This window comes from Poeciliopsis prolifica, unplaced genomic scaffold (assembly GCF_027474105.1).
Source record: "Poeciliopsis prolifica strain line A6 unplaced genomic scaffold, Auburn_PproV2 SCAFFOLD085, whole genome shotgun sequence".
Classification (NCBI taxonomy): domain Eukaryota; kingdom Metazoa; phylum Chordata; class Actinopteri; order Cyprinodontiformes; family Poeciliidae; genus Poeciliopsis; species Poeciliopsis prolifica.
In genome coordinates this window covers 634,005-647,359 of record NW_026562460.1, presented here as the reverse complement: position 1 = coordinate 647,359, position 13,355 = coordinate 634,005, and the positions used below count along the sequence as shown (strand labels likewise).

At 39.8% G+C, this 13,355-nt stretch overlaps 1 protein-coding gene across 1 annotated transcript in view; it reads right to left on the bottom strand.

Annotated features, from left to right (window-relative positions):
• LOC129353148 (aryl hydrocarbon receptor-like) overlaps nucleotides 1-13,355 on the bottom strand; it is a 32,243-nt gene that overhangs the window by 10,663 nt on the left and 8,225 nt on the right. Inside the window, exons 3-5 of the mRNA XM_055022369.1 lie at nucleotides 6,493-6,593; nucleotides 1,447-1,536; nucleotides 442-574 (exon numbers count right to left, since the gene is read on the bottom strand). Of these exons, the coding sequence (XP_054878344.1) occupies nucleotides 442-574; nucleotides 1,447-1,536; nucleotides 6,493-6,593 (324 nt within the window). The remainder of the gene's footprint in view (nucleotides 1-441; nucleotides 575-1,446; nucleotides 1,537-6,492; nucleotides 6,594-13,355) is intronic.

Sequence of the window (13,355 nt, the reverse complement as noted above, 5' to 3'; positions counted from 1 at the left end):
GGGACACACACACACCCACACACACATAAGCATCTTAAAACCTAAATACAGATCTAGGACCACTTCAACTCATAAGCCACAGTGAAGATTACAGAGTCATGTGATTGGAGCTGGGGCTGGCCTCACAGCTTAATGCTGTGTGCTTAACCATCTCATAATAATGTCTGTCTGTTTGTTCTCAGAGGTAAAAAGCTAGAACCAAAAATCACCACCAGAGCATTGGGTACACACAAACTGATTTAACGGTTTTGTAAAACTATGTCAAGTATCAAAGAACACATATGAGAATGTGTCACCCTCAAACAAGTCATAGGAAGTATAAAAACCCACGTCTTAAGAAAGGAAAACAAAAATAATAGAGTAGATGATCAAGCTTGTTTCTGTTTGTACAGTGTAAAGACTTATCAAGATCATAAAGAGAGGAGAGAGGAGAGTGGTCACCTTGGGGGGAGTCGTGGGACATGGCAGACGCTGCAGCCTGGGGAGGATTCAAAGCCCAGTGCAGGTTTCTTCTCAGCTCCTGCTGGTCCTCTGTATGGACAAGCTCATACACACTCTGGTGAATGACATCAGTCTAACGAGGAAAGAAATGAGTACGTGAAGGAATTAACTGAGTACATGAGGCAAGTAGAAAGAGGATACACAATCATAAAAGACACAGCATGTCTTCCTGCACCACTGAAATGCCTCGCAGATAGACAACAATGTGACATGGGATATGAAGGAGTGTAAAATGGTTTGCGATTGGCATGGGCCAAGGTTTTCTACATCTGTGCAGGAACTTCAAACCACGAGGTCCTTCCTGCCTCCAGTGGAAATGTAGCATGTTGTTTCAGAAAATGTGGTTGCCCAAATCTCTAAAGAAAACCAGGATACATAAACATGAACACACAGAATTCCTTTAGATAAACAGATTATTGCTGAGTTTGGGATGTGGGCTCCAGTGATGGGACAATCACTAGTTATAGCAAAGACACCGTTATAGTGACATCACCCCCAGAGGCTCCAGCTAAAGAGAAAAGCAGCTATGCATGTTCAGTTTGGTTCTCTGGCCCGTTTTTGTTGGGATCTTAGCATGCACCACCATGTTTTTGTCTGCAGAGGACAGCTGTTCCTGTGGCTCAAATAAGAAAAACCAAGATATAAATAGAAAATGCAGTGATCCCACCCACATGTTGCATATACATTCCTCATTAAGTATCAGCCTTAATGCCAAACCAATGACTGGTGGAAACTATATTGCATAATAGACTTTTTTTATGTATGTCTACATAGAATCGCTTATAAGTCATTGTTTTTTTCTGCCTGCTTATACCTTCATCTTCCACCGGTAGAATAATTCTTAAACACTTCTGAGGGTTGTAACCCACCCTCCGCTCTCTACTCCCCCTGCCTCCATATTCTGGTTCTGACATTCAAACAGAGCAGATTCAAGGTGAAGAATACCTGATGGAAGCCCAAGTAGTCCTGGATGGTGTGAGATGAATAGAAAATGGTTCCATCTGCACTAGTGACCAGGACAAACCCACTGAGAGCCTGCAGGACAAAAAGCCACACACCCTTGGTTTATATGACACGAGTGGAATTGGATCAACATGTCAGAAACCACTGAAACTGTGATGTTGGCTTTTACATATCAGGCCATACTACCTTTCTACATAAATACAGATACAGATAATCTACTCACAAATTGAATTAAAACCTGAGAGAGACTTCCCAAATAGCAAGCGATGATAATTCAACATTGAATTTTGGTCAGAAAGACTTGTTCTGGTTAAGGTTGACGATTGATGTTGGATTAACCATCAGACTATCATTCAATTGTAGCCGATTAACTAATGTTGAAAAGATGTAATTGGGGCCTGCCCATAGCAATGCATAGAGAGAGCATTATTATTATCGTCTTCATTTATAGAAGGTATAAACGTTAATGCAGCTCACCACTGTGTGCCTACCCACAAATGTGGTGTCAAAACTTGCGGCTCGATCCCAACATTGGAGCAATTACTTGTGGTGGGATTTGGAGTTACCATGGCGACATAATTCGAAAAACGACCTCTAAAAGCCCGATAGTACAGGTAAGACAACTTTTGTGAAAAATTTGCAATAAACTCTCAATTATGTTTTAACGCAACAAAGTGCAGGAATTTGACGATTTTGCATAATAATTCTCAAGAAACTGGAGGGACTGGTTGCTGTAATTTATCAGTAAACAGGAAAAACTGCATTGATTTGATTGATAACATAATATATAATCACACATTTAGTCTAGAATTTACAGGGCCACATAAAAAGCTATGGAGGGTCAGATTTGGCCCACGGGCCTCGAGTTTGACTTGTGACGTAAAGTGCTCATGTTGATGTCATTGATTATGTTGACTGGTCTAAGCAGTATTATTAATAAATTAAACCAATCAAAAACATCAGTAAACGGGATATTTAATTGTTCATGATTATTGGCACCTTTGGATTTCCATCATGGTGATTTTAATTTATGTAGCTTCTAATGAAATTCCTGCAACAGTAATGAAGAAATATGTTGTTAATATATAAAGAAAACCATAAGGGAGGGTTCTGAAATCAAGATTTACTGACGTTAAAGATTCTTGATTCTGTTTATTAAAAACACATTCTCGGTGTCTGTGGAACGTTGCACATTAGAGCTATTGCTGTTAATGTTGTGAAAGTAAACAGCAATGTTATTGTTGTTTGTCGCTCTCCAACAGTTCACACAAAGATGCTGGTTGACTTCCAAAACATTTCAGATATTTTTGACGAATCACTTGATGCTCATGAAGTTATTTCTGTTTGTCTTCCAGGGGATTCGTTCTGGTTTGCAGAAGAGAAGGACTGAGACATGGATCCATTCGCAGCCAATCAGGTTAAACTCTCCTTTAACTTTCATTAACCTAAATCAGGGGTGTTCAAACTGTGGCCCGGGGTCCATTTGTGATTGCATTGATTTTGTGCAAACCCCAATTACGATTCAAAAATGCTACATATTCGACTCATATTTGCAGAAGGAGACTTTGCTGCATCCAAATCAAATTTGTTTTAAATTTGGTTAAATGTGTGATTAAATATGTTGACTAAAATTAAGATACATATTCATGAATATTCATCGCCATGTACTTTTCAATTCAATTGAGTGTACAAGTGGAACTGTATGGTTTCTGTGTTTGTTTTCAGACTCGTAACCAGAACATTATTTAGTAGTTCAATGTCTTTCCAAATGTTTCAAATGTTTTTAATTATCTTTATAACTGGCCCAAACCAGGTTATTTATGTGTTTTTCACCTGCATGGCAGTTTGACTCTAAGTTGACTGATAAGGACTGTTGAGAAACTGTCAAGAAGTGACTTTGTTATGTACCAGAGTGAGAGAAAGGCATCCAGGAACCAAAGTGACATCAACCAGAGTCAAACTTGGGGGAGCCTAACACATACTGTTTCCCTAGTTCATACAGTACCAGGCTTAACCTCATGTTCTTCCATGGACAATAGATGGTTCAAAAAGGAGTCAAATATGTTCACAGACCTGTTTTCCTAAATAAAATATTATATTAATGTCATGTTGTCAGAACTAAAGAACAAAAGACGAGGAAGGGTGAATGGATTATAGACAAATATGAGATTCTCGTATAACTGTGTGATATGACTTAATGATCTCCATATTTCATTTTCATACCAGAAGTACAAGCAGCATGTTTTCTTCTCGTAATGCTATTATAAAAAAAAACCCTAACAATTTTGTATATCTATAACTCTTCTGCATGAATGAAGGATAATAATTCACCAGCAATGAGACTGAGAAGGGAGATGAGGGGGCACCTTGAGGGAAATGGAACATACTTATTACTTCTTTTTAAAGAAAACATTTTTTTCACATCACTAAACCAATTTGTGCTGACCACTGTCCGGCAGCATGGGTTTAGGGTTAGGTGGTACACACTCATCTCGTGATCTGCCATTTCTCATCCAAAGCAAACAGAAGACTGCAAATGTCAGTCAGTAGAGGAGCTGAGTCCTTCAGCTCTTCGAGAGAGCTGGAGGCACTGATATGACTGAGGCTACATGTCCTCACACCAGTACATTACCCATTCATCTCCCACCTGTTTATCATGGGACTCAGTCTGCAGATGAAGACGTGGCTTGCACCACTCCAATTGAAAAGTCAATAAAGAGGTCATCAGGTTTCATGGGAGAGTTTTGGTCCAAGTGTTGCTCATATGTGTTTCCGTTTGCTCCCCTGGTTGGTAAGCCAGGCAAGGAGAGGATAAATCTGAAAGATTTCCTACAGGCGGAGTTGACTGACTGGATGGCTCACAGTTCCTCTCATCTGATGTCAAGGCAAACCAGTTCAACACAGGTTCAGCCAGGAAATTTATCAATGTCCAGCCATAACTTGATTGGAATATTGTTTCTCTAAATGAGCTTTGTATTCTCATTATTACCCATATGAGGAACAACTAAACCTCCCTGCTCCAGTTGGAAAATATTTGGTAGTCTTCTCCCTCCATTTCCCTGGAATGCTAGGCTGATGCACATTTGAAGGAACTGGAGTGGAAAATCAATGAAATGACTGCACCAAAACCCAAAAGACCGCTGTGCCAGTGAGCTTGTTCAACTGAGTGACACAGGCACTAAAGAGAAACTCCATGAGATTAGTTTCTGGTGGGTTTTCTTCAAAACATGTTCAAGTTTAATAAGACCAACAGTTTTAAACACAGAAACAGCAACACAGCTGGTAGGTGACACAATGTGATCTTCCCAGTACATGTTAGCAACCAGCCACTGAGTCTTTCTTCTGGAGTAATAGATGCAGATGCATTCAGGGTTATCAGGATTAAGAAAGGATCCGTTCTCTCAGGTTCAAAGGGAGACAGAAATGCTCAGTTATCTGACGTAGCAGACAAGTGCTGAAAAGGTCCAATCAGGATGGAGCAATGGTAATGAAATAAAAAAGTGAAATTTAACAGAAAATGAAGGCAATTTCCTGTATAAAGCTTTAAGTTTACTTTCACTCACTATGTGCAGAAAATACTCATTTATAAAACGACAGAAAACTGTTGACAGCAGTTTGAATTGGATAAAATATTTTAAATAATAACCTGTTTCATTCGGTTGTAGACATCTGACGTTCGTTATTGTGAGGTGCAGTTTATCCAGTTTTTGTGCTTAAGAGCTGATCTGTTTGAGTAAAGTGTAACATTTCAAATTCTCAGAGCAAGGCAGGCAGGGTCACAAGGGAACATGAGAGCCAGAACCAATCATCACTATCCACACCCTCCAAAAAACCTAAATCAAAACATCAAATCAAATCAAATCAAATCAAATTTTATTTGTATAGCACATTTCAGCAGCAAGGCATTTCAAAGTGCTTTACATCATAAACACAAAAACACAAAGTCATGCATCATAGAATAAACAATACATTGTTCCATATTACATTTCAAATACAATTCTAAACAGGTGTGTTTTACTTGAGATTTAAAGGAAGTCAGGGTTTCTGCTGTTTTACAGTTTTCTGGAAATTTGTTCCAAATTTTTGGTGCATAGATGCTAAAAGCTGTTTCTCCTCTCTTGGTTCTGGTTCTGGGGATGCAGAGCAGAACCAGAACCAGAACCTGAGAGTCTGGAAGGTTGATACAACAACAGCAGATCTTTGATGTATTGTGGTGCTAAACCGTTCAGTGATTATAAACTAACAACAGTATTTTAAAGTCTATTCTTTGAGCTACAGGGAGCCAGTGGAGCGACTTTAAAACTGCTGTTATGTCTCTATCTTCCTGGTTTTAGTGAGAACAGGAGCAGCAGCTTCTGGATCACTGCAGCTGGAGGATTGATTTGTTGGACAGGCCTGTGAAGACGCTGTTGCAATAATCAATGCGACTAAAGATAAACACATGGATGAGTTTCTCTAGATCTGGCTGAGACATTAGTCCTCTAATCCTGGAGATGTTCTTCAGGTGATAGAAGGCCGACTTTGTAACTGTCTTTATGTGACTCGCAAGGTAGTCCATCACTACTCCCAGGTTTCGGGCTGATTTCTAGTTTTTAATTTTAATAACTGAAGCTGTGCATTGACTCTAGATCTATAGCTCTAGATCTATAACTCTAGATCTATAGCTCTAGATCTATAGCTCTAGATCTATAGCTCTAGGACAACATGACAAAAAGGTTCTAGATCTATAGCTCTAGATCTATAACTCTAGATCTATAGCTCTAGATCTGTAGCTCTAGATTGTTCCTCTTTAGGTCCAAAAATAATGACTTCAGTTTTGTTTCTGTTCAGCTGGAGAAAGTTTTGGCACATCCACACATTTATCTGTTCTAAGCATTTATTCAGTGATTGGATGGGTTCAGAGTCACCTGGTGACATCATAATGTAGAGCTGTGTGTCATCCGCATAGTAACAACTCATAATCTGTGAAAGTAGATGTACAGAATGGTACAAACAACAGATCCATCCTGTATGAAGAGAAGTACTGACCTGCAGCAGCAGCTCTCCTTCACGCACCTGCTTCTCTCCACCTCCTGGTTTCTCAATGTTCCCTCTGGCTCCAGTGGCTCCCTTCTGACTGCTCAGGGCAACTGTAGGGGCAAACACAGAGACCAGCATGTGTATCAAGCTGCAGCCAATCCAGAAAACTGCTGCTGGTGTTCTCACTAAGACCAGGAAAATAGAGCACATCACCCAGTTCTAAAGTCATTACATTTAAAATAATGTCAGTTTATTTATCACTCAACAGTTTAGCACCACAATACATTAAAGATCTGCTGTTGTTGCATCAACCTTCCAAACCTCTCCGGTTCTGGTTCTGGTCAGCTCTTCATCCAGAACCAGAATCAAACACGGAGAAGCAACATTCAGAGTCATGCTCTACAAATCTGAAACAAACTTCTAGAATGATAACTCTTACTTGTCACTAATGGTTAGTTACCTCTCTGCTCAAGTGATTGGATGGAGGGATGAGAAAGGTTGCATTGATCATTGATCTCTGGTCCCCCAGGAACACCAAGTCATGACCTGTGAAGACCCCTGACCCAGAGGCTGAAGTATGACGTGATTGGTAACTAATTCTGAGCCAGATCTTTTATTTTAAGAACATAAGGTTAACAGGAAATCAATGTCAGGGATGGTGCGATGTTAAGAGTCCAAGCAGGTACAAGAAAGCATGCTATAGATGTGAGTTGGAAGTGTAACCAGCCTAATCTTTAAACTTATTCATACATAGGTTTCTCATAAATTTGGTAGAGCTGTTTAAGTAGCTTTTGGATTCTCAAAAAACTGCATACACTTATTTATTTATTTACACATTTATTGTGTTTGCTCAGTCTCTGAAATTAAGCCATCCTGTTTGATGATGAAGTTAGTAAAAGAGGTTACATTACTCTTGCATGCACTGCTTGCATGAATAATGAGTTACGCATTGCTGCCCGGGGTTTGGTGCAAATTCATTATTCTTCTTTAGGACTTCAGTAAACTGCTTTTTTCTGATCTGCCCACTCATCTGTGGTGAACATAGACTGGGGTCAGGACATGTTAGTGGAGGGTTGCCATGGCACCCTGATTGACATGTAAGCAGTGACCCAAAAACAAACACAGCTTGTCACATTTTATCAGGTTCTGGTGAGATTTCTTGTTTTAAGCTTTTGTCTGTAAGTAGCAGACACACACTCGCCTTTTCTCATAAAACTATTAAACAATTGTCATCTCCCTTAATGATTTTCCCAAATCTGAATTAAACCATTCATTAAATAAAAGTACAAAAATAATAGAAGATTCTGATACAAAGATGATGACAACAGATAGTCGGGGTCATTTTGGTGGAAGTGGAAATTTTCTGCAGATTATTACAGTCAAACCAGCAGACTGTCTTGGAAGGCAGAAGGCTAAATATCTGGGCTCATGATTTAATACATTGAAAAAGAGGTTACATTACTCCTGACTCCTGACAACCGAGATGTTGTGTTTCCAAGGCTTAGCTTAGCTTGAAACATAAAATACATGCAGAAATGACTTGAAGACATTGTGGTAGGAGAGAAAATATAGAAATCATTTAGAGTAAGTCCTTCTCAACAAGTGATTTTGAGATTAGAATGAATAAATCTGGGCTCAGGCCCATAGGGCAATTCAGAGCCAGTAGCCATGGTAACTGAAAGATTTGAGTTTCACAGTGGAAGAGTGGAAAGGATGAAAGTAGAGCTGGACCTCAGAGCGAAGGACGCTGCACAAGTTTTCAGAAGTTTAGCAAGTAAAGATTTTTAGCAACAGGTCTTATTTGCTGTGTGGAGATGGATCTGGAGATGATGCATTCAGAATACTGAACCAACTGAAATTCTGGGCAATGTTTATCAATTCATTGACCACTAGTTTTTATCAGCACATAAATGAAAAATATCAACTCAAGGCTGTCCTGTAGTTTCCAATAATCCAGAAAACACTACAAATATTAGCAAATATTTCACCACTTTCAATTTGTTCATCATACTAACTACAACAGGATTAACTGGAACATTCTGAGCTGGTGCTGCTTACATTTCCAGCCCAATCCCTACATGTTATCCTGGAATTCCTCCAAAGGGCTACCACAGCTCAGCATACACACACAAATGCAAATTTTATATATATATATATATATATATATATATATATATATATATATATATATATATATATATATATATATTATATATATATATATATATATATATATATATATAAATAAAATAAAATTCCCTTCTCACCCACCTCGGGTGGTTCTTATCCTCTGAGCTCGGGTCCTCTACCAGAGGCCTGGGAGCTTGAGGGTCCTGCAGTATCTTGTGCCAAGGACTGCTGCACATTTCTGGACTGAGATGTCTGTTGTTGTTCCTGGAATCTGTTGTAGCCACTGCTCCAGTTTGGGGGTTACTGCCCCGAGGGCCCCGATGACCACAGGCACCACTGTGGTCTTCACCTTCCAGGCCCTCTCCAGTTCTTCATGCATGTGCTGGACTTTCTCAGGGGCCTCCTTGCACAACCTACACCTTGGGTCTTGTCTGGTGTGGTAGATCTGGGCCTCTATTGCTCTGGTGTTTAGGGCCTGTTCCTGGGCGGCCAGGATGAGGGCCTCTGTGCTGTCCTTGAGTCCAGCTTTTTCCAGCCATTGGAAGAATTTACTGATATCAGCCACTTGGGTTATTTGCTGGTGGTACATCCCATGTAGGGGCTTGTCCTCCCATGATGGTATCTCTGGCACCTCAACCTCCGTTCCTGTTGTCTGAGACATTCACTGAGCACATTGTCTGTTGAGGCTTTGTCCCTGATGTATTTATGGATCTTAGATGTTTCCTCCTGGACAGTGGTTCTCACACTCACTAGTCCTCTGCCTCCTTCCTTGCAGCTCATGTACAATCTCAGGGTGCTGGATTTGGGATGGAACCCTCCATGCATGGTTAGTAGCTTTCTAGTCTTAATATCTGTGGCTTTTATCTCCTCCTTTAGCCAGCTAATTATTCCAGCAGGGTATCTGATTACTGGCAGGGCATAGCTGTTTATCGCACGGATTTTGTTCTTGCCATTGAGCTGGCTTCTCAGGACTTGCCTTATTCGTTGGAGGTATTTAGCTGTGGCTCCTTTCCTTGTGGCCTCATCGAGGTTGCCATTTGCTTGTGGTATACCTAGGTACTTGTAACTGTCCTCTATGTCTGCTATTGTTCCTTGTGGGAGTGAGACTCCCACAAGGACTATATATATATATATATATATATATATATATATATATATATATATATATATATATATATATATATATATATATATATATATATATATATATATATATATATATATGTGTGTGTGTGTGGTCTTCACCTTCCAGGCCCTCTCCAGTTCTTCATGCATGTGCTGGACTGTCTCAGGGGCCTCCTTGCACAACCTACACCTTGGGTCTTGTCTGGTGTGGTAGATCTGGGCCTCTATTGCTCTGGTGTTTAGGGCCTGTTCCTGGGCGCCAGGATGAGGGCCTCTCTGCTGTCCTTGAGTCCAGCTCAATATATATATATATATATATATATATATATATATATATATATATAATATATATATATATATATATATGTAACAGCAGGGTGCAAGATACTGGCAGGGAAAGCGTACATGGAGCGACATAACCAAGTGGCAGGCATAGTGTACAGAAACATCTGTGCAGAATATGGACTGGAAACCCCGAGATCAAAGTGGGAAACACCCCCAAAGGTGGTGGAGAACGCCAGAGCTAAGATCCTGTGGGACTTCCAGATCCAGACAGACAGAATGGTAATGGCGAACCAACCAGACATTGTCGTAGTGGATAAACAACAGAGGAAAGCCGTTGTGGTAGATCTAGCAATACCAAGTGCCTGCAACATCAGGAAAAAAGAGCACGAGAAACTGGAGAAATACCAGGGCCTCAGGGAAGAACTGGAGAGGGCCTGGAAGGTGAAGACCACAGTGGTGCCTGTGGTCATCGGGGCCCTCGGGGCAGTAACCCCCAAACTGGAGCAATGGCTACAACAGATCCCAGGAACAACATCAGACATCTCAGTCCAGAAATGTGCAGTCCTTGGCACAGCCAAGATACTGCAGGACCCTCAAACTCCCAGGCCTCTGGTAGAGGACCCGAGTTCAGAGGATAAGAACCACCCGCGGTGGGTGAGAAGGGAATTTTGAATTAAAAAAAAAATATATATATATATATATATATATATATATATATATATGTGTGTGTATATATGTGTGTGTATATATATATATATATGTATATATATATATATATATATATATATATATATATATATATATATATATATATGTGTGTGTGTGTGTGTGTGTGTGTGTGGACTTTGCATTGCCTAATATTCAGTTTTCATTCATTTCTACAGTCTAATCCTGACCTGAACTCAATTTACACATCAGTCCTACACCTAGTCTATACCTGAAAAACAGCACACACAGATGCATTGATAGGTTAGAAGAAGTACTTTATTTTCTGATGAATTATATAACAAATACTGCTTTAGCAGCAGTCTGTTCATACAACACTATCAGATCACATGAATTATGAAATGGTGCTACATGCGCAGACAGCATTAGGCCAGCATGTTAAGCCTACGAAGAGGAAGGGTTCCCGGGCACTGACTGTTCAGCTGCACAGTAATGCTGATGGTTAGATTAGATCCTTCACCCACATTCAGGTTACATCACAAAGCAGTGGGAAGAAGATGTGATGAGGTCTGATAACAGATTGCTTTAAGAATCACTTTTATGGGAAAAGACACAGAGCAAACTTTGCATCCCCACTGATGTCCAGACAGACGCTTCAACTTTCACTGACAAAACAACACTGGCTGTCTGCTGGCGGGTGTACATCACTCTGGCTCAAGTTAGTGCCTAAAATTTCATTTCTGCAATCATTGAAAACTAATAATTCTTGAGTTTTAAATTGTCCATTTTTGCTACCATAAAAAGCAATTCAAACTGTAAGAAACTAGGAGAAGATTACAAATAGCTAAGACGCAAGGGGAACTATTGAAGGGTGCAAGGGCACATTAAAAGTTGTACCCTTCAACTTTTAATGTGCTGGTGGAATTTAGGGAGCACTACTTCAAACCTGCATGGTGAAAATTACCCGCGACCATATATACATATACATCACCTACGTACATATGTTGTCTGGGGGATGTTCATCATTTTCAGTGAGTAAACATGTCTCCAATACAAACAAACTGTTAAAAACAATGCAATGATTATCCGGTACTACATTTATTGATTTGTTTCAATCAATAACATTTGCATGTTAATGTTTCACATTGGAAAAAATGTGTTTGTACCTAAAGCTGCAGCATCACCAAAGAATTACTGTAATAAGATCACAGAGAGAAGAGACATTAGACTGCATGCTGCCTCTAAAGGCTTATGTCAGGTTAGGCTCAGTTCAGGTGTTAATCTGCACCTATTTGCAGCTAATCAGGAACTACTGTCCAGATAAGAACCAACATTGGCAGTCTAACAGAAATGACAAGTGACATATTCTCTTTGTGGCTGTGTTTTTAAATATGTTGATGCTCATTTTATAAGTTTCTACAACATAATTAACATGTCAGCTGTTTTTTTCTGTCAGTGAGCATTGATCATTGCTGTGGAAAAACAAATTACTATGCTAGTGTGAATTATTCTGCTCAACTGAGAATGGCAGTGATAAAATTTCTCATTGCACTGAGCTCATGAACATACAGTGGCTTGCAAAGGTATTTGTACCCTTCAATTTTTCCATACTTTCAGTGAGTGCAAACACCCAACCCACAGACCATTAAAATTGCTGCATAACACTGCTTTCCAACCTATGCTGTAAGGTCATAGCAGTTTAGAAGGTAAAATGAGATAAAAAGCTAAAGCTAGCTGAAATACTAATGATAGCTTGTAAGCTATCACTAGCAAGTTGACCTACAGCAAAGTACCCCATGCAGTGTGAAAAAAAACCCATGTAAAAGCTAAAATTAGCTAAAATTGAAATGCTAGCAAAAATACCAATGATAGCATCTAGGCTAGCATTAGCATGTTGACCTACAGGAACATACCCCAGGCAGAGAGAAAAAAAAAACATTAAAAAAAGCTACAATTAGCTGAAATGCTAACATAGCTAAAATAGTATGGTAGTATAGCATATGTAATAGTATAGCATGTATGCTAGAACTAGCATGTTGTCTAACAGTTACAAACTCCATGCAGAGTGAAGGACACATGTAAAACTAGCATAAAAAAACCTAACGATAGCATCTGAACAGCAGTACAATGTTGACATACATAATGTACACCTCCACCCAGTCATACATACCCCATGGAGCCCCTGCATGTTATCGTTATATCTGGAAATCATGCACATGCGCACAATGCTGGAGGGGAAAAAAAGCTACTGTCAATCAACTGTATGTAGGTTGCTCAATATGCAAATGGCGGAGAAACAATATACCATTTCCAGGGAAACTGTTTATCCACCATCATGGGTGGCCATTCTAACTAGCCTTAGTGTTGGTGGGAGACTTTGTAGTGGTGACCCAGCTGTAGCGTAGGGAAGAGACGTGGTCATTTAGACCCTATGAGATTGTCACTTTGTGTGCGGCACACCAGGGTCACACTGACCCCATGTGAGCTTTTACAATATTTTTTGTGTGTGCTTTCAGAAAGTAATGGTCAAACCGAAACCATTACTATCCCTTCCCTTCTGTCCCACCATGACATTTTCCATGCTCTTTCTAATTATTGCGCTAAGACGGCAGGAAGGATAAGCAAAACCTGTCAGTCCAGTTGTCATTTCCTAAATCATTTGGCTT